The sequence below is a fragment of the Vombatus ursinus genome, unplaced genomic scaffold (genome assembly GCF_900497805.2).
Source record: "Vombatus ursinus unplaced genomic scaffold, bare-nosed wombat genome assembly UNPS02014768.1, whole genome shotgun sequence".
Classification (NCBI taxonomy): domain Eukaryota; kingdom Metazoa; phylum Chordata; class Mammalia; order Diprotodontia; family Vombatidae; genus Vombatus; species Vombatus ursinus.
The window spans coordinates 25,749,712-25,776,890 of record NW_020954546.1 but is presented as its reverse complement, the minus strand read 5'-3'; the positions used below and the strand labels follow the sequence as shown (position 1 = coordinate 25,776,890).

General features: G+C 41.2%; 1 protein-coding gene across 1 annotated transcript in view; it reads right to left on the bottom strand.

The window, feature by feature from the left end:
- Positions 1 to 1,179: 1,179 nt before the first annotated feature.
- Positions 1,180 to 27,179, bottom strand: part of NUFIP2 (nuclear FMR1 interacting protein 2) — a 27,020-nt gene continuing 1,020 nt past the window's right edge. The window contains exons 2-4 of the mRNA XM_027861497.1: positions 21,932 to 23,653; positions 11,043 to 11,075; positions 1,180 to 8,668 (exon numbers count right to left, since the gene is read on the bottom strand). Of these exons, the coding sequence (XP_027717298.1) occupies positions 8,616 to 8,668; positions 11,043 to 11,075; positions 21,932 to 23,653 (1,808 nt within the window). The 3' untranslated portion in view covers positions 1,180 to 8,615. The remainder of the gene's footprint in view (positions 8,669 to 11,042; positions 11,076 to 21,931; positions 23,654 to 27,179) is intronic.

The window sequence follows — 27,179 nt, the reverse complement described above, 5'->3', positions numbered from 1 at the left end:
AGCTGCCATGACAACCCCCTCCTCGTCACGTTCTAGGGTAACTGGACACAAACAATGACCACTGACAGATGCTCTACAATAGGCTTGTCCACCTACGGCAGAGCCTGTGCACACTCGAGCGCACTTTGGCCTTTCAGGCCATGCAGCTGAGTGGATCTTTGAGTCTGTGGCTGATGGCATAGTTTAACTGCCATGAATACTGACAATACAGAAAAGAGGTGGGAGGGGGGCATCTGCCAGTGTTTTTAAAGTCAACACACATTAAGGACCTCCAGGTGGGTTCCAAAACCACTGAAGGTATATAAGCACACATGTGATGACTGAAAAATAGCCCTCTTCTGTACACTGGAAAAGCTGTAACATTAGCTAAGGATTTCTGCTGGATCTAAGAGCATAGGAGGAAAAACTGTTAAGTGATCTCTTTACCACAATGGTTAGCCTTTCCTAAACAAAGGCCCTAAGCTACATTACCCCCCCCCCCAAAAGAAATCTTTAAAGAATGGTTCAACTAAACCAGATTAGGACATTTATACATTTTTTTAAAAAGCAAACACAAGAAGTAAAGCTATTTAGTGCATGCAAATCGCAGCAACTTAACTGGCCCCATATTCCTTCATTAAGTAACAAGGGCAATTGTCCTGGGACAAACTTCCCCAGACAGTTTTGTGCTTCTTCTGCAAACACCCAAACAACATTTTGGGTGAGTGTAGCAGCTAAACTAATCTCAAAGTCCACTTCCTGTATTTGAACACGACCAAAAAACTATGTTAAAACAGTGTGAAGTAACTCAACCCTACCTTTAAACCCACTTACAGTTAAGACATTAAATCGGCCAAAGCTTCCGTGAAATGGTCCTTTCATTCCAACTTAGTTCACGTCCCTTCTTTTGATCCAAGAAATAGTGGTATAATTCTTACCAAAGGAAGCAATAGCATAGGGTTGGGGGTGGGAGAGTTACTCAAATCTCCCCAACAAAACAACATTTAACCTAAGCCAAGCTCTCCTTTCCAAACTGGGTCTATTGCTAGGAGTGCTCTTTCTTCCTGTTTCTGTAGTTTTGAGGTAGACCAGAACTGTGGTCTCAAGTTATAGCTTCCCTCAGAGATGGCAAAGCTAAGAGCAGCACGGGAGAGAATGAGAGGGACAGGTGATGTCACTTCTGGTAATGAGACACACAACTTTCAAAACATGTGCATAGCTTTATTCATCTGCTTAGAACTAACCTTTTCACGGAGCTTCAGCAAAACCCGAGTGTGCAAAATGCGTTTCTAAGAAGTAATGCGAGCAAAGCGTTTACATCCACACCAGCACAGGTACAGAGACTAACAAGTCACACTAGGGAGAGCGCGTCTGGAGGCGTGATGAGAAATGGAACAAAGGAGAATTGCACAGTTCATCATTTCCAGACAATGGTTGCTGACAAGCATTTTTCTTTATTTTTTGTTTTTATTTAATAATAAGCAAGGTGCTGTATTTTAACAAAAACTTTTAAATTGGAGGGAGCTTATAGCCCTCTAGCAGCTCCCACAGAATGCCAGAGCAAAGTTGGCTCCATCCCTCCCAGGGTTTCGCAGACAAAGCATTTTAGAACCCCTTCAGTCAAAGGGGCAGGGAGAACACGGAAAAGGAACACGAGAAATCTGTCACACGACTCGAGGAAGGTGCTGAAAGCCAGCAGGCAGCGGGAAGAGAGGGCTCTCCTCACAACCTACAGAACAGCCACTAACACATGAAGAGTAAAATATAAATTGCCCCAGTTCTAAAGCAGTTCCAGTTTGTGACAGGACGAATAACCACAGAGATCAAAGGGTGAGCTCATCTTTCGGCATGAAATGGCAAGAACGTGGACCTCAGAAACTACTAAAAGATCTAGTTTTTTTCTTAAAAAAATACACATGCAAGGCACATTGATATAAAAATATAAAACTCTGGCTAAAGAAAATGTACTGAATAAGCAGGCAGATTTTTGTTTCTGTAGTATTTACATACCATGGGCAAAATTTAAATTTTGTTCTCAAAAATCTGACTAGGTAAGGCTAGGCTACACGTTCCTCTTATCTCCATCGAAGGGATAAAGGGAGTGATTTCTTACCCTATTTGGTGTTTTCTTCCCTGTATTCTTAAACAATTTCCTTTAAGATCCCTTATTCGCTTAAAAATTTTCCCTTCCCTCTTGCCAAGTCCCACTTAATCTGTATATACCTGGGTTTACCTTTGGTCCAAGGCAACAGATAAAATAGAAGTCAGTCTGGACTCTAAACAAACAAAAGCATGCATTACCAGTACCCCTTCATGAGCCAATATTTTCTGGTATAGGAATGAATCTCCCTGCGGTCTCCATTTACTTTTTAAGAATTTACTCACTACCTCTTTTGCAAACTCATTATAGAATGATGCAGTATTGGGGGAACTGTCCTTGCACAACACCTGCACTACCCTCTCCCCCAAGACTACCACAATTACAGGTTCACCTGGTAATCTGAACATCCCTCGCCTTCCCCACCCCCCCCAACAAAAAGGGTCCATTTCTCTTAAATAGACTATGGGGATATTAAGTCTAATTGGCTAACAGCAGCACTTAAATGACAATTTCCCCTCTATATATTCATCACATTAAGGAAAGTCTTCACCCAGGGCAACAGAGTTCAAGGTTCTTTTCCAGGAAGTCACATATCCTTTTTGACTTTAAGAAGTCATTTCCCCCCTTCTGCCTCCATCTCCTGATACAGAAGGACAAAGCTATAAAGGGATTAATTTTTGATAGTGGAAAAGGAACTTTTTTTTAAGGCCAAAAAGCTTTACAGTAACAGGCTCATACTGCTTCTGTTGCCCAGTCATTGTCCTTCATGGGTATCATGGTAAGCCACCTCCACTGATGTGTTCCCCCTTTTCTCCTCTCCTCTCCAACAGTTTCCTAGTCACTCTTAAGAGTTAGTGGCTGTGCTGCAGATAAGGGACCTAAGCAACCCAGGAAGAATCATGGCGTATTGTTCACGGAAAAAGTGCATCACATTCTTGATTTTCAGTCACTCATAGCAGCAGCAGGAGCTTTAACCCAAGACAACATGAACACAGTTCTAAGTCCATTCTTAAATGCAGCAACACAATGAAATGTCTTCAAGGTCAAGAGAGGTTCCTCAATAAAGAATAAACAATAAAGACTATTGACAGAGGGTCAAATTAAAAAGGCATAATTCTTATTTACATATTAAAACAAACCATTTGTTAAAATACTTAATCTTTACAACACCTAGCCAAAAAAAAAAAAAAAAAAGAGACATGAGTAAAGCGGAAATTCCTAAAAGCAGTATCCACTTTTGGAACCCTTATTTAGCACCTGAGGAAAGACTGTAATGGAAAGCCAACAGTTTCAGCGGCAAACTGCAAATTTTACATCAGCTTAAGGTTGGTATGTTTGCCCTGTACAATTTTCATACCAAAGAGATGCAAATGGGACTTTTTTTTTTTTAGAAGTTTCTATTGTTGTTAATAAGGCTGTAGAAAAGGGATACATACTACGATGTTACAAAATGGCTCTAGAACTCTGAACATAAACAAAGCTTTAGGATGAAGTGTAAAAGAGGAAATATAGATCCACCGATCCCAGAACACTCAGGGACTGATTTTCCCCAAGGATTTCCAGCACCTATTAGCCATATGCTCCTAGGAATGCAGAAGGAATTGCTTTACTACTAGACTCACCAGTGGTTAGCCATCTATCTACACTGCCTCTGGAATTCAGCTGTTATACCAGGTCCAGACATTAAGACTGCGAGTAAGCCACCTGTACTATGGTGACATTGTTGTGCAAACTCTAATCACAAAGCTCAGTTAATGCAGGGCATGAGCAGAGTCACTTTGCTCATTAGATCTTCAGTCCAGGTTCATGCTTCTCACAATTTGCACAGACTCACCTATTTATGGACAATGCACAAAAACGGCTCCCCATACCTGAAAACAATCCTGGCGCTTCCCTCAGCATTTAGTAACCTTGGCTTCAAGGATTAGGGCGCTAGTGTGGTTTGCCTGGGCCGTTTGTGCTTCCAGCTTTGCTTCCTACTTTTCCCTCTTAAAGAGCTCCTAAAATACCCAGAGGTAAAACATTCTTCCCCAAATTAAATGGAAAAACTGCACAGAGGACAAGATTAAAGACCTTTGTCCCTACTTGAGTGGCATTCTCAGTCTGACCTGATGATACCCTGCCCTCCCTTCCAAAAAACCTGTCAGCCAAATACATCATCCTTCAACTGCACTGGCGGTAACAGCTCTGTCTTACATACGGGAATAAAGCTCTCTCTTTAGCAGCTGTTTACTGTGAAGGTACACTTGTGTGGTCTGGGGAAACGGACAAGTGGTCCAACCCGAGATTCTCTGTAGAAGCCAGCTCTCCTCTTTGAAGAACATGAGGTTGGAGGGGCTAAAGAGGAACCCCATCCCCACCCCACATTTAGCTGTGGCTAATCAGTCCAGAGTCTTATCTCCAAGTTCCCCCATCGGGACATTCAGTGTGTACACTGTAATAATTTCACACCAAATGCCTTTTCTGAAGTCTTTTTTTAAGTTCACAGCAATTAAAATAAGAGAAGCTGCTGGATAATTTCATGTGGGATAGCAGCAGCTACGACAGCTGAACCATGAGCCTGCCTCGGCCCTTTCCCCCTGGAACTTCATGGAGGTTACTTGTGTCTATCACTCCATGCAAATTTTTTTTTTAAATGGCAGCTCTTACAAAAAGATTAAGATTTTGCAGATTCTCAGTGAGCAGTGACTAGCTAAGCCCCCAAAGCTCTACGACAGAAAAGAGGTAACAGCTCTTAGGCTATTTTACAGAAAGACAAGATCCACAAGGCAGTTACCTTGCCCGGCATTCCTTCCTGGAAAAGAAAGAACAAGCTGACGTACCAAACATCCCAACATCCCTTCTATGAAACCTGTCACTTGTTAAAGCAGAAAGCGAGACTCTAGCCATGTGATTAACTTCAGCAGGCTGAAGTGGAAGAGGAAGCAAAGACAAACACACCCTGTCTTTAAGGGGGATGGGGGAAGGAATTTACTCAAGACTCTTAGAGGAAAGTGGCATGTGACATAGGAGCCTACGATCAAGACAGATTTTTAAAGAATTCTTCACCCTTAATTAGTATCTTCATTGCTATTAAAAAAATAGGTCATGAGCTCATTCTTAGTGCCATATTTCAAATACTACCTTATTTTTTTAAAAGATTAAAACCACCTGACTTTGCTCTGTATAATGAAAACAAATGGCACAAAATAAATACAAGTTTGTTCTCTGAATACTAATGCTTTACACACATTCTTTTACTTCCAAGCCTTCACTGTCATTTCCCTCCTCCTCACATGCGGCACACACACGCACACAAACACACTATTTTCAGTCTTTAGAATGTAGGGATACTGTAATCCCTCAGACTGTATTTGGTTTTATGCTACAGTACTAATACTCTGAGTAGAAGGAAAATTCATTATACCCAACAGTAACACATCATTATTTAAATGTGCTAAATTAATCACAGCTGAGTTTAAAGTTTACACAAAATAATCAGAAAACAGATTAACTCTTAAGATTTTTTTTTTTTAATAAGTGCTCTGGAAGGAATTGTGTGAGGACCTAAGGAGAAACTTTTCAGACAAGTAGAGAGTTAAGTGTTACAAAACCGGCACGAAGGAGGTTTATCCCAATATCCTGCTTGTCCCTCAGCAAAAATGTCCATTAACCCAATGCCCAGAAATACTGACTTAATGTGGTAGGGGCATTAGGGTTCCCAGAAAGACAAAAGTTTCTAACTACAGAAATCTAACCATATGATCCAGCTAAAATTCAATGGAAAAAAAGTGAAATGTTCAGTCTACGAGTACAGCTCTCCACCATCCGTGCAGAGGAAAAGGGAAGGCAGGCCGATCCTTGCCCCTTCCCTAAGGTGTAGGGGGCCCAGGGAGGAAGCAAGGAAGACAGGTGCCAACGTAGTTTGCTTATTATCTTTTGACAATTTATTTGAAAGTCCTTAGGCTAAGTAGTGTTTCCTCAATACTCACTAAGTTTTGCTTCTACATACGGAAGGTCAGATTTAAGTTTGGTTGGTTAATTTTGTTTCTTAAACAACAATGTGTATAGAGAAAATTTTCATTCAACTTCTGAACCTCACTAACCCCAGAAAAGCTGCTGGGGGATGGGACGGGGACAGGGCGTGATGGGCCATAAGACTTGAAAATCAAAGGTGAGCAAAACAGACTTGGGAGAGGAAAAAAAAAATGGAATCTGGCCCTAAGGCGGCAAGTGGTTACACAAGGCAATTGAACACACAGCAGAACTTTAAAACCAGTAAAACAAACTGGAGCCTTTTTTTTTTTTAAAGCAATCTTATAATGTTTTGACTTTTTTTTTAACTTTTAAAAAATTTTATTTAAAAAAAAAAAAACACAAACACAGACTTCTTCCAACCTCAGTATTATGCTGCATTTTCCAGTTTGTTCAATGCTTTAAAGCTCACGGATGCCTCTGCTCAGAGTTGTATGAGAGCCTGAGACATCCTAGCTTTTGGCAAGCAGGCAGGAGACTCAACAGAATTAAAATAGGAACACAGGCAGACTAGATGCAGGGCACATCTGTAAACATATTATACATTTGAAAATTACAACATTTGTAAAGGTGATACAGTTTACAGGTGAAATGAAACTATTCTGGAACTGGCCAACCACAAGTTTCTGAACCTGGACTGATACAATAAGTTATTTTTTTTTAATATATATATTATGTATAAAAAGCTTGTTTACATAAAATGGAGTTGGCAATCCATGCTTATACTTTTAAAATCTAAGCAGGGCAGAAACCAGCAGACTTTTAAAGATATTTAGTTTCTCTATCCTATGTTGAATCCAACAGCTTCTTTTAGGAACTACCTTAATGAAAGCCTTAAATAATTAACAAAACCAGACAACCCATCAATGCTACAATCTCCAAATATTGGACACACCTAAACAAAAGGGGTTCGGCAAGACAAGTTACTTTATCCCCTAATGCCCCATAGGATCCCATCTAATCTTATTAGAAAATACCTTTCCATCTAAATGCCCAGCTATTTAAGCTGTATTTTAAGTGTGGGTGCTTTTTTTTTTTTAAATTCTAGTACCTGTGATGGTTCAACAGGTCAGAGAATTTATTTTGCCACTAACATCTGGCTGATCTTATATTGGACCCTTGATTTTTGCATCCCCCCCTCCCCCCACCTAGGCAAAAACAAAAAAAGCAAAAACCGTTTTAGCGTGCTACACACAAGCTGCAGTGCACAGGATGGCTGTGAGGGGGAGCCAAGGCTTATGCTCTCTCTGACATAAAGGTCTTCCCAGATTTTCACATTCCATTCCTTTAAAAAAGTTTGCTCTAGTAATAAAATATATTTAATAGAGAGATAATTAGAAGCAAATAGCTCAGAAGAACACAGATTGCAGGAAAATAGAAAAGGGTACCTTTCAGGGGCAGCGTTTATATCGTCCCCACTGGCTAGAAACAAACACGGAAACATTTTAGTTCTCACAGGCTTTTTTTCCCTTTTTCTTTTCTTTTTTAAAATGACTTAAGAAAAAAAAATTAAGGGGTAAGGAGTATGCAGAAAAGGAACATAAACATATTTTTCTTCAGATTTGTGATGAAAAACAAGGAAAACCCCCAGCACATTTAGTGTTAGACAGAGCAAGTCTGGAGCACCTACAGTTGAAAAGCAGGGTATATTTTTGCTCCCACTTACAGTTAGATAAAAATGTGGGAACAGTCTTTTTGTATGTTAAATGACTAAACCAATTGCGTGTTCTGTAACTTGTCTTAAAATGACACTCCTATGAATTCTTCAGTCGTAAAAGTCCAATGTGTCACTGAAGCCAAGTCAACTGTGCACCACCTATTATTCCAGAATTGCAGGGTTTCCATCCCCCTCCCACCCCCCAAAGATGACAATTTCCCCAGCACCCCACAGGCTGTTTTACTCCGGGCAAGACATGCAAACTGTATCCTGGAAAAGGCAACCCTGCAAACTTCAAGGCATTTCTATCCAGCATTCTTGTAGGGTTCAAAGTAAAACAAAAAGACTGAACGAGTGGGGGAAAATGTTGAATCATTCTGGGTTCCGTGATTAGCGAATCCCTAGTCACAGAACAAGAAACCGAGACCTTTAAAAGCGGAATTGCCTCTCCAGTGGGTCATTTGTTGCCCAAGTTGATGACAGCAGGAACTTTGGAACCACACTTGTGTATTGAGTCTGTATTCATTAATCACTTGCATTCACTCTTTAAAACAAAACAAAAACTAACAAAAAGAAAAAAAAATCTACTCAGTACCGGAGATTAAATAACCATGTGTAGTCTCTTGAAATAAATTTTCTGATTCCTTAAGAAGTCTAATTACTTTCAGTTGCCTCTTTTTTTTTTTAAATAACTATATATATATTTGTATATATTATCCTGTGATTCTACTTATGGTTCCTCTGCTGCACTGAAGATCTAGAAGGAGCATCAAAGCCTCGTGTCCCCCATGAGTGGCTCTAATGCTGCAGAAAGGTGACAAACAGGCAGCCTGTCCTGCTGTCTGTCTGTCTGTCCTGCTGCCTTCATTGATCTGGACTATCCATGGCTTCGTCATAAGTGATTATCCTTTGGGGATCTGTGGGAGGGAAAGAAAAGGTGAAATGACGCTTCAAACACGACTCCCCTAAGAAACACCCCACCAACTTAACTGTCGCTGAAAATTTTCTCACATGTAACTGTCACAATCCACGTACTTGCCTCTTTGCACTCCAATGCAACTCCCAACAGAATGTTCAAGAGTCCATACAGATCAGTGCAAATTAAGTTTAATTTGATCACTGTAGGTACACTTAGAAGTGAATCCTACACCAAAATATGTGGCTACACATATATATATATATATATATATATATATATATGTATTTAAAGATAAGTTTGGCAGAACTTTGTTCTTTTTAATCACACACACACACACACACCCACCCACCCTAAGAGTATGTTGTCTCTTGGGTTGGAAATATCCAATAATAAAAATATCCATGTAGTGTGTGTACTATGCTAGTCCAACTCTCAGGCAATCTTGTTCTAAACTTTTAGATTAGATTTAAAAGCTCCTGCTCCCATCTTTAGAGAGCCTTACTTTTTGAGGAACCATGTACACCCCAATTTTCCTTATTTTTTACGAAATGATATTTTAGAAACGTATTTAATCTTCAAAATATAAGCCCAGGACATGATTATCAAAGATGCCTAAGTAAAGAAGATAAAGATGAAAATGAACTTATAAGAATCCACATTCATTCCAGACCCAATATTTAGAGGTCTAGTCATGGGTAGGTAAGAAGAAAATCTGAGGTTCCTAGGTAGAGGTGAGCTGTGAACAAGTCTTTTCCAATTAAACCACCATCCCCTGACCAGCTGGCAAATAGATTTGGTTCAATTGCAAGGAAAATTAGCACCCACTTAAGATTACAGAAACTATGTGCTTCTCTATAAGGAAAAGATCTATTGAGTGCAGCTTCATATCCATCCTAATTTTTTGTGTCAACAGTAACAGCAGAAATGAGGATAAATGAACACAGAGAGGAACTCCTAACCTCAACTGGTTCGGGGTATCATCTAATGGAGAAGGGAGGAAGAAAAAAAAATATTTTGGGAACATTGAAAAGAATTAACAAGAGATTTGATACCACAGAGATTAAGTGTGCATTATTTTACTTAATTTATACAAGGCCAAAATAGCAATTAGTCTCTAGAAGTATCTTATAATGTTCTTGTGGTACTTAGGAACTGGAGAGCTCACCAAGGAAGGAGCCCTTTCTCATCAGCACTTCCTTTAACTACAAGGAACTTCTCAAATGAGCTAAATGTGACCTGAGAAGGCAGGGTAGAGTCTACTCCTGATACTAAGTGCGGAACAGGAAGGATGATAAGCCAGGAGGAAGAAGGGAAATAAGAAAAGAGTAAACCCAGGGAAGTCTCTTAGGGAGGCCACATGTGGGGACCCTGGGTAGTGGCAGCAAGGATACTGAGAGCTTCCAGCCCAAGTTTTGCCTGTACAAACATTCATTTATTTTTGGCTAAAAACACCTCTACCTAAATCGTTAACGAACGCCAACACTGCAAAGCCCTGATTTTCTAGTGAGAACACTGGACTGTCAGCGTACTTGGATTTTAGTCCTCATTCCAAAGTAGGTGCCCTTGAACAAATCATTGAGTATCTACGGAGCTTGGCTGCCTCACCTGTAAATGAGGAGCTTGCTAAGTCTTTTGCTGTATGTCTAATTTTAGGTATTTTAGAAATTGTTCTTAGGATGTTTCCAATGTTATTTTAGCCTGAAATACAGTCAATACTAGCCAAAAGGTACATGAAGACTCAAAATTCAGTGCATTTGTCAATGTGTTTGGATGTGATATGGATTCTCATATATTAAAAATTTTACTTTCTGGATAGTTCATGCAGTTCACTAACATTTGGGAAGGAGGCACAAAGTAAAATGTTACATCTGCATTATATTGAATTTAGCTTTTTAAAAGACCTCAATGTACATCAAGTTTCAGGGCCCAAGAAGAAAAATTAGATTGATATATAATCAAGAAATTATGCTTTTACATATACAAAGTTTTTATTCAAGTACTAACCATCTGTGGATTGAAGCCTCTAGCATCCTGTCTACCTTTCTAGATATTTCAGACCTTAGCATTTCTTCCCATAGACATGCAAGAGCAGAAAGGAAATGCTGTTTCCAGCACTATTTGACTGTGCCCCTTGATTCTTTCCTTGGCCTGAAGCTAAGGGATCCAATAAGGTTTTGCTAATCCTTTCTAGGACTATGAACGCCAATGACTGAGGGTTCAGTTTTCTCCTCTCTTCCCAAAGAGTGTCAATCACCCAGTGGCAAGAACTGGAGGCCCCTACAGCATCCCTCCTGGCAGCCACGGGCACTCCCCCCCCCCCCCAATACTGCTGGTATTGATCATTTCCATTCAACATAATCCTCACGACTTACCTTGCTTCTGCAAATTCCAAATAGATTCCATTTCTGCAAAAACAACAAGAAAGCAGTATTACTGAATGCTTCAGATAGCAATGCTTCTGACTTTAATGTTAAGACTTAGAACATCCAGGATGATGTGAATAACCATTTTTTAGACATTCTAGAAAGCTCTGGGAAACAGAGAAGGAAGTAGCCCTGGAGTCCATAATGGGGGGTTCCTGGCGACTTCCACTCAGTAACATAGACCAGAGATAGGGATATCACCGCCTTAAGAACTTCCAAGTGTTGATTTTAGGAAGGAGCTATTTGATGACTGAAATTAAACTACTGCCACACCATTTTTTTCTTGTTTGTAGTCAGGATCTGGTGAAGCATGCTGTCTATGATCAGGTTGGCTGTCATGGTTCATCACTGGAAAACCTCGGCAGCACAAGAACAGAATGACTTGTGGATCATTTGAAATAAATTCATTGTTACAGAATAACAGAGCCAACAGCCATTTGAGAAATACTTCGAGACTATCAAAGAAGTCAGTCTTCTAAAATAAATATCTGATAGATACAAGAATCAAGATTCTATGAAAAAGGCAAAACTTGCTTGAGTGAAGTTAAGTAGAACCTGGAAAAACACAAACAGGCACGCACACAATGACCAGTGTGCAGCTTAGAATGACTATACTAGGCCCCAAAAAGTTGTGAAAACACACCTCTGTGGTTTCTATGTGCAGGAAGCCATGGGATGGGCACCTCATGCCATATAATTGTCAGGTGAGTTTGAGGTCTGAGTTGGTTTTATTAAACTATCAACTACCTTCCACCAATATTTATTATAAAAAAGACTGGGGTGGGGGTTGGGGTGGGTAGGTTTTTCAGAAATCAATGATGGAAAAAGAAAAGGCATCCAAAAAAATTAACAAGAAAAGTAACTTTTGCTTTAATCAGATGCTTCATATAACCTAACTTTTTAAGTCTGAGGAGCAAGTTGTTTGGAATGATTCTGCTAAAGCCTGTTAAAAATAATGAATGGTATTAACCACCACAGCTCGTCAGTATAAAAACAAGTACACCTGGTAGATAAGCATGACAGAAAAAGGTATGCTAATTATAATGCAGCTGTTTTACAGCAGGGCAGTTAAGTCTGTGTTTTTCTTAACTAGGGCTATGCTAATATACAAGCACTTCACCATCAGTGAACCTCTCCACATCCTAATAACCTGTTCTCTGAAATAATATGCTTAATCTCTGCAAGGCCTCAGTGTTAGTAAAACAGGTGTTTATTAAATACAGGGTAATCCAATATCTTCATATATCATGGATTTACTTTCACAGACTTTTAGAGCTAGGGTAAGCATGAAAGGAAGTCCTATATAAGATTAATTCAAGGGAAAATGCTACAAAATAAATTGTAACACACTTTCCAGCTGCTGAGGACAGAATAAAAAGTATTTAAAAATTAAGCCAGAGGTTGGTCCTTACAAATGAAAAGTTTCTTCTCCCTCTGCAGAATGTAATGCCATCTTTCTTGGGGAGATTTTATGAAAAGCTCTAGCCAGCAAATCAATGTCAACTGGCTTCAAAACAGTACATTAATCCTAACTAGATATACGAACCACTTTCAAGGTAGGACAGTGGGTTCATTTGCATTAAAATTTCATAACATTTCATAAGTTTTGTAAGAAATTACAACCGAAGAGGAAAAGTAGGATCCATTAAGAGGAACTACATCATTTCACAATAAAGAGTGCCTAGACCCCAAAACAAAACACAGATATGAGATTATCCAAATAATTCAGTAGAAAAAAAGCATCACATGGAATATCAATGTGGTATATAAAAAATGAGGAAGGGGATGGTTTTAGTAAAATCTGAGAAGACCTATATGAATGGCTGCAGAGTAAAGTGAGCAGAACTAGGAGACCTTTATACATGGTAACAGCAATATTATAATGATGATCAATTGTGAAAGACTTCGCTACTCTAGTCAACACAAACAATCCAAGACAATTCCAAAGGGCTCATAATAAAAAATACTATCCACCTCCAGAGAGAGAACTGATGAACTGAGTGCAAATTGAAGTACAATTTTCTCACTTTCTTTTTCTTGCCTTTTTAGAGAATTTGGAACTCAAAAATTCTTAAAGAACACTGTAAGTAACAAATTAAAAAAAAAATCACACCACAGTGAAGATTTTTGTCTAAGATTATTCAAACAGCCCTCCCTGCCAAGGCCAACAACCTCTCTGCTTGATCTGTTTGTCCCATCCTCAAAAAAAAAAAAAAAAAAAAATCTTTACTTGATTCTGACATCTCTTCAAGTTATCCTCCTACATTTCTTCCCTTTCATAACCAAACTCCTAGAAAAGGTCACCAACAAATCAATGCATCCATTTCTTTGCCTCTCACAGTCCTTAATGCCTTTGCATTTTGGTTTCTTATCCCCATCACTTCACTGAAATTGTTATCTCTAATACTATCTAATATCTCTTAATAGCTACATCCAGAGGCCTTTCTTTGTTTTCACTAGTTACCATCCTAACTGGTCGTAAATTTCCATGGGTTCAACAATCTCAGCAGAGGACTGCCACATTTATATATCCAGTCCTAATCTCTCTCCCAACCTTTAATTTCCTATTAGTGGCATTTCCATCTGCATAATCCCACTGACATCTCAAACTCAACAAAACCCACCCAACTACCCAAGTTCACAGACCTGGAGTAATTTTTTAAAATTCTCTTCCCTTTCTTTCCCTCCCATATCTAACCAGTTGCCAAGTCCTGTCAATTCTACCCCGACCTTTGTCACCCATAGTCAACCCCATTATCCTCTTTGCACAGCCATCTACCTCAGGCCCTTGGAGCCTGCTCTGAAGCTCTCTCTGGCCATCCAGATTACAATTTCTTTCTTCTCTAATCCATTCACCACATTGATCCCAAACCAATAGTTCTAAGATACAGGTCTGATCAGGTTACTTCATCTAGTCAAAAATCTTCACTGGCTCCCTGCCACCTTAGAAGTTAAAATCCAAAATCTTCAGTCAGACATCTAAAGCTCTCCACAATCTGGCTCCCACTTGTCTTTATAGATGCTCCCTACCACCACCTCTATCTATCTCTTAGAATCTCTAAATTCTTTTCCTGATTCTCTCAACTTCTTGTGCTCTCTCTTCTCTCCTTGCAGAAGTTACTTCATCTGCCTATTTATGTACAGGCTGCCAACTGTACCTCTCCTTCCCCCCTCAGAAGGGAAGAGATGCTTCATTTTTGTCTTTTATCCCCAGGACTCAGCAAACACTTAATAAAAGATTAGCTTAATTGAAATGCACCAGATAATTCAATTACATTTGGACAGAACATCTAAGAATACAAAATTCCCATTTCAATAAATAGCACCATACCAATATTTGAGTCAACAAATTCTCTGAGAAAAATGAGGTAAAAAAAAAAAAAAAGTTAGCCAAAGCTCCCAAAAGAGGCTGAGGGCCCTACCACAAAGCATAGGGTAGGTCAGGGCTGTGACACTGAAGAAAGACCCTATTCCTGAGGATTACAAGGCTTATTCAAAACTAGGAGTAGAAATACTGAAACTGCATGAGGTCTTTGGATCTCAGAGCAGAGAACAATCATTCCCAGAGAGGCCAAAGCAACCAACCACCAGGTTGGATGCTTCACTTGGAAAGGGGAAGAGAGCCCCATGATATAAGTAACACACTACCCAGATAGGTCATGCCTTTGGATAAAACTTCTGACAAAGTGTTGCTGGACGTCCTCTTCATTAACATAACTGGTACCTGTATATATTTCCTTATGCCAATTGTTTATAGGCCAAGAGATAGCTCGAGTTGACCACACTTCAACCACAAGATAATTATCCTGTACAACCAACCATTTCTGATTCCAGACTATTTCATCCTCACTTGATTTTGGTGTGCCAGGTTTTGCCCGAAGTAGAAGTAAACACGTACACCTTGGGGGATGGGTGGGGGGTGGTAGCTAATCTTTTCTTTTCAAGTTACTCGAATAAAACTGCCCTTTAACTCTTCTCATGTGTTTCAACTACCCCAAAACAGAAAAAGAAAAACAATTCCTAAATTTACAAACCATTCACCAAAAAGACCATCAGAGAAAGAAATCTGAATGTTTAGAAGTGGAACTATATGTAGCTAGCCATCTTCCACGCTTCAGTAATTATACAAATCAAACCATACCAATTAATCACCTTTCAATAAATCACGCAGTTTTCTCCTAGTATATAACAAAATTTGACAACAATTAAACTTAGTCCTTGAGAGTCAGTTAATGAGGATTTTCCTTGTATGCCTTTTGAGGAAAAAGTGCTTATTTCAAATATTGGGCCAGCTAAACCAGCCCACGCACAATTAAATCACCAGTAAGAAAGCAAGCATGGCCTATAATTTGCATTCTGGAATACTAATGAAGGTCCCAGATTTGACAGCCTCCAGCTAAGAAATTAACTCAGTGCCAGTCCAACTTTTGGCCAAGCAATAAATCAGTATTAACTGAAATAAGACACTAATTAATGAGATTCCCCTCTTTGTCACTGTACTTTCTGTGACTAGTAAGCATGTTTCTCCTATCAGCTGCCTAAAAAATTTTCCCAGTACTACTCTCAGACTAGCTGCAATTTACAGTTTCACTATTAATCTATAGATGTGCGCTCATTAAGTCATTCAACACAACTTTTAGAAACTTTACACTGCTTAATCATGTGAAAAAATGGTTATCATAAACCAATTTTGCTTGAATGCTTGCAACAGAAAGTTAACTATTTCACTTGATTAGCCTTTATTACTAGAGAAAACTATTACTCTCCAAAAAGTAAAAGGAGATTTTTTTTGTTTGGCTTGGGAGGCGGCAGTTCCCCCCTTCTCCTTATGTTCCATTAAGGGAGATAAATTCAGTGGCTAAATGGGTTTTCTCTGTAGCACCAGCTTCCTTGAGCAACTAAATCAAGCACTGTCATGCCGAAATAGCCTTTCTAAGGTTTAAAAGGACCACCAACACTGATATAGTACTAATGGGAAAGAATGACATTCTCTCACATTGGCCCCTTTAATTTCTGGACTGCCTTCACTCCCTCAAGGATTTATACTTTAAATTAGTTCTCATTAATCCAGACTCCACTACTTTGAAATGTTATTCAGAATCATACAATGTGATCCCATGACATCCCCTCCTCCCCCTTTAATAAAAAAAAAAAAATGATGTTCTACTGTAACTAAATTTTTGCAGGGAAACTTCTGAAAGAAAACTTAAAGTACAGATGCAGAAAATGAGCTCTTTGAGGGCTGAGCCTCCGAATCTCTAAGAATGCCTTACATAGAGATAGTAGGTATACGATAAATAGCTGTCGAATTAGGGGGACCCCTGGTATCTGCACCAGCAGATCTATCTTTCACATTCTAACCTCCCTGTAGGAAGCGGTAGAGTCAATTTTCAAGAATCCAAGATTCTTGTGACCACAGAATCAGGACCACAGTGTGGTCGTAATCCAGATATGGCAGAAAAGCAGTTTGCCATAAAGTAGCTGCTAAATTTTCCAGTTTAGATTAATCAAACTAATATACAATACAGTACTCCCAACAAAGTTTCAGGGAAGCTGCCTGAGCTACATTTTAAGAGCTTGTTTATCCAATAACCTCAACAATGCAGTTAAGAAATCTATTATGTTTATTTTAAGCAATTCTAACAGTTCTTTAATAGCCATAAGGTTTCCTAGTCCTCAAAAGATGGCCAGTAACAAACTTGCCTGACAAATCATAGGAGTCTGTGACAGCAGCAAGAAGTGAAAAGCTTGTCTGTGGGAGTAGACAGAAAAACTACAAAACCAGACAAAAAATTCATGAAGTACTACAGATAGTAGTAATTTAGTTTGCAGGCAGTTTCATATACTTCAGTAGTATACCATTCCTAAAGTTGACTTTCAGTTATCAACAAAAAGGTAAATAATACTCAGATCATTATTTAATGGTTAAAAGAAAAATACTGGTGCTTGCAAACAAGTAAACCTGGAATTCACTTACAAAATACACTGCACAATGACACTTGAGAAATATGTTGTCAACTCGTGAAAAAAAGTCAAAGTACATTCATGCCAGTAACTTGCATAATAACTTAATCAAACCAATTTGTATACAGTGAAGACAAATACTTTGGGATCTATTCAGACCTAACATAACTCTCTCCAGCAGACCTTCCCATCCACCATCCACAAGTCCCGAAGAAGGAAGGATCAATAGTGCAGAGGGCCAAGTACAAGCAGTGATTCAAGATACAAGTCTCAATTCTCCCTAAGACAGAGCTACAAACCTGTAACAAGGGCCATGTCAAAAACAAGAAGCTGATCTTCAACTTAAATACCAAAAGATGACATTGTCCCACTTGGGAGAACTAAAAAAAAAAAAAGATAAATCTGAATAATGGTTTCTTCTGAGGACAAAACAAGATGCACAAAACCAATCTAACGATGTGTTTCCTTAGTTCATTCAACAACCATTAAATGCCTAACACAATGTTGTTAATTCTTAGGCTTCAGGGCCTGGCCTAAAAGCACAAAAAGGAATGAATAAAGAAATGTGCCTTCCATTTTCCACACCAAGCCTGCAAGAGTCAAGAAGACCCGAGTAGCAACTCCCCTGCCTCCTCTAGGAAGACTGCTCAGTGGTCCCACCTCTGTCTCAAGGAGCTGAGAGTACCTTCTGCACTTCCAGTGAACAAACAGGTGAAAGGAAACAGTTGGAAAAGGACAAATCAACACACTGCGGAGAAACCCAAAAGAAAGTGACAAGATACTCTGGACACTGACATATATGGGGACACCTCCACCCTTTAGCGATATCAATTCCCAGAATTTTTCTATTCTACAACGTGCTAGACAAAACAGCACAAGGCTCACTGCAGTCTTTAGGTTACACTGCATACTCTTTTTTTCCAGCTTGTTAATGTTTCATAACTACAGAACCTGTTCTACATCCCACACTCTCCCCAAAATGGAAATAAAACGTCTGGTCCACCTCGAAGTCAACTGGGATCAGCTCGCTGTAACTCAGTAGAAAGCCTGTACTTCGGGAGACGTGAGATATCTCTGCCTTCATCTGCAGTTCTACCCACAGCATACCTTACAAAGGTACTTTAAGACTTACTCTACCCAGGTTCCTCCTATTGGTTCTAATTCTTCCTTACAAGATCACTAATGTGAAAATATGTTTAATAGGAATGTATATGTAGAGCCTATATCAGATTGCACGCCATTTTGGGGAGGGAGATGGGGAGGAAGGGAGAGAAAAATTTAAAACTCAAAAAAGGTTATGGAAGTGATTGTTGATAATTCAAAATAAATTAGTTTTAAAATTTTTTAAAAAAATAACACTTAAAAAAGAAAAAAAAAAAAAAAGAATTACTCTCCCCAGGGCAGCTAGGTGGTGCAGTGGATAAAGCTCTGGTTTTGGAGTCAGGAGGACTCAGTTCAAATCCGGCCTCAAGACACCTGACACTTTGTAAGTGTTTGACCCTGGGCAAGTCACTTAACCTTGACTGCCTCAACAACAACAACAAAAGAATTGCTCTGCCCACTTGATAATGTGAGTTTCCAAAAACAAAAAGACTTAATTAATGAATGACAACTCCCCTTCTTCCCCACTCTCTCCTCAGTGGCCAGGGGGCAACCTGCAAAGAACACTCATGGAAAATTACAATGAGATTCTACTTCAAAGAAAATTGCAGAATATATCTAATCAAAGTTTTCCTTCATATCATGCAAGTGACTGCAACAATTTGACAAACTGAAGGAACTGTAAGATGCTGAAAAATCTTGATAAATAAATTGTTTAACTCAGCCAGTAATGACACTCAAGGAGCAAATCTGAAAGCCATGGGGCAAACTTTGAATGAAATTCACAACCAACTTTGTTTGCCTAAGTCATGAGGCGAGATCAGGAACAATCTAACTTCAACGAGCTGTGAGGCTGCCAGAAATCAATCGATCAGCACCAAAAGGAATTCAAAAATGCTCCTGCAACAGTCTACAGGACACCAAGCTCAGACCACCTGACAATGTCACCCAGCTCTAAGTACTTGACCTAAGCTCCTGAAGGGGGAGGGTAGACTACTCTACCTTCTTGGCATTCGGACCCCAACACCTGAGAGAAAGGTCATGATTGAGAGCTATAGGGCCAGGACAAGGTGTACAGCCATGAGCTGCACACCACAGAAATGCAGAGGAGGTTGAAGGGTCTGGATGGTGAGGCCTGGGGTGGGGTTGTGGTTAGGCGCAGGGGACACGGAAAGAGAAGCTATGAAGAGGACAGAGGATGTGAAAGGAGCCAAACACGGTGCTGATTTACATCCTGCTGATGGCAGGCAGGCAGCAGAAGTGATTAATCACAGAGTAACAATGCTATTCTTAAAACTGTTGGAATTTGTACACATGCATGGTGGTCATTCAGTCACGTCGGTGAGGCAGGATGCTAAATTAACTTACAAGCTGAGTCAAATAAACAAAAAAGCCAAATCACTTTTCTGTACTGACCAAGAACTTATCACCATGACCATTCTTATTTGTCAGACTCAACTCTGAATGACTTTTGGCCATTTCCAAGACAGAGCAACACTGAGCCTTACACCGCCTCGGAGGATGCAGTTATTAAAATGGCAGAAGAGCTTTCTTAGGACACCCTTTCCTAAAAGTCAAGAATACATCAAAATCCTCTTCATTCCACAGTTTGCTTGTTCCTTTTAGGGTCCTCTAGATAGACTGTCCTAGGCCTACTCCAAAGGTCAAGGAGGCTCTGCACCTCCGTCAGCCCTATATAAATCCACAACAGTATGGAACTCACAGGCCTGCCTCGTGGAAGATCTATCCCCAGAATAAAACAAAAACAAAACCACAGATCTAATGGTCAATAAAATCTAAGCCTTTAGAGAGAATCAAAAACCTATTCAACCTGATACTTGCAACCACTATTACATCACTTTTAATTCATCTGTTGCTGCCTTCTGAAGGAACACTCTGAGCATTCCTTAATTAAAGGTCTCTAGGGATATCTTATAAATGTTCACAAAATGGGGCAGGCAAAGAGTCCAGTCTCCTTTGCAGCAGTGAACTACATCTTGGCATCGGTGATAAGCATGGGCGGCCACAGCAATAACATATTATGAACAGGTTACAAAAAGATTTCTTGTTCACGCTGACCGTCCTGAGATACAGAGTCAGCAAGAATTGATGCATCAAGCGGGCCCTCTTCTTCTGAACAGGTGAGGCCAATCACACACACCCATCCTGCTCCTTATTGTCTTACTTCCATGACAGCTCAGGGGAGGAACAGAAAGGGTAGTTAGTTAATTCTGCCAGTTCCGGTTCTAAACTTTCACCAGAATTCTACCCTCACTTCCATCCCAACCCCTTCCTCTGACAGGCTGCTGCCAGTAAAAGGGCAGCTGGTGTGATTTTCACCTTCTGGGTTATGGATAAGAAACCCACGACTCCCAATAGTTTGGGACATGCTTATGGTAAACAAGCCAGTTACGTAGCAGAATCTCACAATAACAACTGCTGTGAAGTGTATTTCAATTAAGCTGATATTGCCCGTGACCTGTAGCCACAGTTTTCATGTCCAAAATACCCAAAGTTCTAAGGCAGTGATTCATGTGACTTGCAAGCTACAGATTTTACCTGTCTGGCATAGGACAAGACCTGCTTTCCTCATGGAAGAGCCCAAGCTTTGAAGTGCAGCAGTAAACTGACCTACCGTCTTAGGCAAAGAAAGGATGACCTAACCTCCAGCCTCTCTCCAAATCCCTACAATTTTCTAGACAGTTTTCAACGCCACTAAGTCTTCCGTTACTGACAAAAATTGGTATATGGAATTGGTTAAAAGAGATAATTCATCTTTGGGGTTAAGACCTCAAAATATCAACTATTTTTTAATTGTATTAAAGATGTAATAAAGTGTCAAAACTGATTCAAAGAAATGGACGTTATATAGAGTAGAAAACTTACTTAAAATATACAGCTTGGCACCAATTGAACTAGTTATTCTCCCTTTTTCCTTTTAATTCTTTAGTCTATCTAATATTGTCTAAAAAGATGTCATCAGCTAAATGTTTTAAATTAAGAAGGGCAGATGAAAATTTCAGGGGTCTATAATAGAAGATATGAATACATCTGTACATTTTAGGACAGGGGAGAAAAGTAGAGTTAAGTCTTAACCATTTTATTTTCCAAAGACTCAAAATTGCAAACAAATTCAGGGAAAGGCATTTGCCCGCCAGTGCAGTGAGATGTTGCAGTGGATAGAGCACAGGGCCTAGTCAGGAAAACCTAAATTCAAATCCATGCTCAGACACTTACTAGCTCTAGCTGTGTGACCTTGGAGAAATCACTTCACCCTGTTTGACTCAGTTCCCTCATTCGTAAAATGAACTGGAGAAGTATCTGCACTCTAGTATCTGTACCTAAAAAACCCAAACAGGGTCATGAAGACTTAGACACTACTGAAAAACGACCGAGTAACATCTCGGCAAGGTTGGAAAGATGCTATTAGTCTTTCAACTCTCTCCACATATGGCGTGACTTACTAAAAAACAGAATTCAGAGTATTTGTAAAAGGCGTTATCAAAGCACCTCACACACGCTGACATAAAGGGCTACCCATCCCACTATACTTTTGGTCCAAGACCCTAGCAGGCAGCATGCTCTTTATGACATCAGTTGCTTATTGCAAAAAAAAAAAAAAAAAAAAGCGTTCCTTAGTTTTAGGGAAAAAAAAAAAGTCACGGCATGAAGAATCTAAGGCAGCGACTCCCTAATCGCTACATACGCAGTACAATCAGGAAATCCTAGATTCACAAGTAAGAGCAAGGTACTTCACAAAACAAATGAGTTACCTTTAGTGTGATATACAATAGCAGCCCTCAGGTCAAAAGAACCCCAGCTATCTTTCCTTTCTAGGCCTCTCTGGTACCTCTGTTCTTTGGCGGAGGCTAACAAAGTGTTCGTAGGAGAGGCCAGAGGATTTTCTATCTCGTAGTCCTTTGAGAGAAACACTAGAGCACCTTGACTACTCATGTCTGCTTTGTGCAAGTCCCCAGTGAGACCAGGCTCCAAGGTTAAGGCTCCACCCTCACCGGCAGTCCCAGGCCTTAGAATGCCACCCAGAACTTGAGGACTAGTCCGCTTATCCAGCTCATAAGCCTTGGGAAACACAGGATGTTCAGTTCCTGAGGGAATTATTTCAGCACCCTGTGAAACCAAAGTGGCAGGATATTCCCCTTGAAATGTCACTTCCATCACTTTGTGATCTGTTGCCTTCCCAATAACAGTCTCGGGACCAGCGCTGGGCTCATTTATAAACGATAAACCCCACTGATTCTGGAAGATATCTCCCAGGTTTTGCTGATCTGTCTGAGAGGGCAGATCCACCTGTGCCGCACCCAAAAGGACAGTTTGCATATTTGAAGGGTAGATAAAAAGGCTCGGCTTCATTTGTTCAACGGCTGTGGAAGTTATGCTCATGTCCTGGAGGATGGCCTCTGTCCCAGAAGGGGTGGGGGTTACAGTACTAGCAGCAGTGGTGAGCAGTGGCTGATTCCCTGGAGAATACAGACTTCCCTCAGTCCCTGCCAAAACAGGACCATTAGAAAAGCTGGCAGAAGTAACTGACTTCATAGCAGACATGGGGACTTGGGACAGTCGACTTGAGGTCTGGGCCTGAGTCTCCCCCGCAGACGGCGAAGATGATGACAACGACAAGGGAGACACTGACGGGCTCTGAACTGCTTTGTTGAGGTTTTCTTTAACTTTGCTCGCATAACTTATTTTAGGAACAATCTTAGCACTGCTATTGTCCACTGGAAAAACTGGGGGAGGCTTAAATAGGGTCCACGAGTCCTCTTTGGAGGCGACGGCTGTCGCATGCTTGATTTTGGGTCGATCGTCAAACTTTTTGCTGCTCCCACCAGGTTTGGCATCGGAGTTTTTCCGCTGCACGTCCCCGACTCCAGGCTTCCCACGACCAGCTCCTCCAGGCCCAGCTTCATACTTCCAAATGGGCTTAGAGCCGTCCCCTCGGTTTCCCTTTTGTTCACTATAATCAGGTTTGAAACTGTCAAGTCCCTGCTTGAAGTTCGGGGTGTTGGACTCAGGCTGCATTATTTTATCCTGCACTAAATTCAGGTTCTCGCAGCCCTTGGCACTGTTGCGCCGGGCCTTCCGTTTCTTAGGGGTGGTGTAGCCACTCTCAGAGCCACTGCCATCGTTGTCGGCCCCTCTGCCTACGTAGCCATTAGCGATATAACCAGAATTATTTGTTACAACACCATTTGGAATAGATACTGCATCAGCCTTGTCTACAGATTGGTTGTCTCTGGGCTTATTTTCATAAGATTTCTCATTCTTTTTGTCCATACTGTTTTTCTGAATGAAATTCTTGGTTTTAATTCCTGCTTTCCCAAAGGTACTGGCTTTCACAGTCTGTTTCGGATTTAAATTAGTGTCTATAGCTTGCTGGTTGCCATTGAGTACCCTTGAAATGGGGTTGGTGGCTTCATCAGAGCCTAAGCTCTTTAATATTTCTCTTTCTCCAGCATTACCATTTAGTTCACCATAGCCTAGGAAGACAGGAAAAACAAGAGTTATTTTGATTGCAATAATATCTATACGTCAACCCTAAATTTTTACTCTCTGATTCTCTTTAATTAAAAAGAAATATGCCCTGGTGAATTATACCAGGTCCTAGTCACCAAATTACCAGAAAGTGAAGAATATGGCATTCTATCTAGTGATTATAAATATTAGACAGAAACCTATCAAAGACTATTTTTCAATATACCCCAAGTAGCTGGTTCCTCCGTTCAGCAATTTTCATCGTGTAGAGAAATGATACTTCTCATTTAGAATTCAATATAATTTATCATTTATAAACTCTTTTATTCCTTCAAATACTTCAGTGCCTTTATGGAATTCTTCCAACTCAAGAAACTGGGCTACAGATGAAAACAAAACTGAGTAATTCTGCAAAATCTCAAACGCCTATCAAGGACAAGATATCTACAACTAAAATACCAAATGCAGTGAAACCAGGAACTGTCCATTGTGAAGACTAAAATGAAAGCTCTATCACGTACAATTGCTCTAAGTTGGTACTCAGATCTAATTAAAGGGTTCCAATAGCTAGCTAGAAGAGGAATAACTAACTTTTCTAAGTTACTGACAATGAGGTTAGGTTTTTCCTGAGATCACCAAATGGTGAATATGGAACTTGGAACAATCACCCATTCTTCAAACTTTGTGGTAAGAAGTGGAATACTGGTAATATGCTTTGTAAAGCATCCTGAGATCACACAATTGAAGTTTTGCTACCTTGGTATGCAAGCCACAGAAAGAGACCAAGAAATATTGTTTAAAAAACAGTTTAAGGCCATCTGAAATGGTAAGAAACAAAAGGCCCAGGGAAGAAAAAATCTCCACAATGGGGCTTTACTGCACTCAACCTCTGAAGGGCAAGAAAGTGCTGGATGCAGGAAAAAGGAGGCCCTTCAGAACATGTGTATAAACTTATGATCCTCCAATCTTTCTGATACAGAACTATCAATAACAATCCTTAAATATCAACTTTGAGGTTATTAGATATTTTAAAAATAGCTTCCAAAAACAATCATTAAAAAGGCATCACTCCCCTAAAATGACCTTGGGTGAATCACTTACACCACACTGGTTATCTGTAAAATGGGGAATGGGTGGAGGCTTGAACTGAAGAAGGCCTACCCTTCCAGTTTCATATCTATAGAGGATCCTAAGAACTCCCGGCCAAATTGTACATCCATGCAAGAGGACTAAAAAGTTTATAAATTATTTCTATTGTTACATTCCTACTTCTGCAAAACTCCAAAAGGGGCAAACAGGGTTCCTCCTGAGTACAGCTTTCTAAGAAAAAAAAATCTTAATCTCAGCTCATAAAAAAGGATTTGTTGCTTAAGAGAAATTTTGTTTCTACATTTCAAAGATTTGTTTTGTTTTGTTTTTTTAAACTGGCATGCAAACTTTGAAAGTCTTCGAATCAGAAGCACTCAGATGTTCAACAGCTGTAACTTCTCTGGTGTTGTGCAATTCTGAACCAAGGACAAAAACTTCACGGAGCTCACTATGCAGAGTCTTAGAGACAAAGGTTTGTACTTTTTCAGACCAATTAAAAGTAATCAATAGATCATGTGTACCTCAAGAGGAAGGGGCACAGTAAAATACATAATCCAAGATAAGCTAGGCAAAGGCCAAAACATTTGATTCCTCCTAGGATGGATTCCACAGGACTTAAAAGTGGCCAGAAGAGGCCTGGGAGTTGCAACTAGTCCAACTTGAGAGATCTGGTCCTTTTACATGGGAAGAGACCTAAAGAGATGAAGTGATTTGCAAAGGATCAAACCTGGAGTAGAAGCAGGATTTTAACCCTCTGACTCTTGATCCATCACTTTTTGTTTCGTATCAAATTGGTCCAAAGGTAAGTAAAAGTGTCTCTAATTTCAAAGGTGACTGCTTTATGAAACAGAAGAACCCACCTGTGAAAGGTCTTAGGTACCTAAAGTAAACTATCTCTCCAAAATTCTGAAAAGCCCTGCAATTCTGCCTAATTGTATGACTATTTACAACTCATTTACAATTTTTCTTATGCCTAATACCCAGCATGCTAAAGATTCTTTAAAAAGCTTTTTAAAAACACTTAATAAAAAAGAAGTCATAAACTAAAAGAGCACAAACAGCCGAACATTAAGTCTCAACAACAAAACACTGCCAGGTCCTTCTGGAGGGCTAGTCCGTGTTCAAACACAAAACTCCATTTTAAAACGGACTTAAGTTCCATTCGGTTCTGGAGGAGGACCGCGGCTTTTGGATACGCTATTTCCCAAGCTCGAGGTCTCCCTCCGAGGCGCTCGCTCTTGCGCCCCCTACCGGCCGGCCGCACAAGCACTGTTTATCCTCCCGGTTTTGGGGCCAAGCTTCCTCCCAGCCCTCGCCAACGTGCCAACACCACCTTGCAAAGTTTCACCACGAGCACTCCCGGCTCGGCAGGACGCAGCGTGGCGAGAAGGGTTCCCACGTGCTGGGCACATCCCCCCGGGAACGGGCCCCCTCTGGGGCTCCCAACGATGAGCGGCCAGCTTCTGGCTGGCCTCTCTGAAATGCCACCCGGGGACACCCGCTTATTGGTAGCGTCAGGGCACGGCCGCTGGGCAGGAGAGGCTGGCAGGGGCCGGATCTCTGATCGCCACCTCCCAGGGCCACCACCCAAAACGACAGTTCCCTTAAGTGGTTTTAATTATATACTTCTCATGTGTTATTCCCAGAGATGAGAAGTACCATCGACTCGGTTATTACTAGTGGCTCTAAGCCCCCAAAAGTACTTTAAAGGAAAACCCAAGGCATTCCCGCCCAGCTTGCCCCTCCCCAGGCCAAGATTCAAGCACGTTTAAACCCCCAAGCCCACACGGAGGCTTCCCACAAGCATCGCAGAGCAGCACAAGCCGGGAGCGGTGGCAAATTGGACTTCTGGTTCAAACATCCTGGAAAAGTTGCCTCTCCCCTCCCCCCGGGGCCATCAGCCACCCTGGGATGCCGCATCTGGAGGGCTCCTCGAGTCATCCTAAGGAAGCAGCTCTGGCCAGGAAAAAAGAACGCCCCCAAACCAATTTCCTCGGGCCGGGGCCTCCTCTCCCACGCGGCTGACACGCTGGGGACCCACAAGTTCCCCTCGCAGGCCGCCCGGGGGGAGGGGAGGGGGAGGAGGAGGAGGAGGGTCCCGCCGCCCCTGGCCCTGCCCCGGCCGCACGCTCCGCTCTGCTCTCCCGACTCCTAGCCCGGAGCTCCGACAGCCGGCAGCGGGGAGGCGGGCGGCGCAGGCCCGCTCCCCGGCGCGAACACTCGCAGCGCGGAGTGGCGTGGCGTGCTGGTCCCCCGCAGCCGCCGCCCCTCCCGGGCCGCCGGCCCCGCTTACCTCCCCCTCCCGCCGGCCCCGCCAACCACCGCCCCAGGCCAGCGGGCGCCGGGGGAGGGAGGCCGCGGGACACGCCGCGGGCGGAGCCGGGCCGGGCCGGGCTGGGCAGGAGGCCGCACGGCCGCCGCTCCCCGCGTGGCCCGACCCCC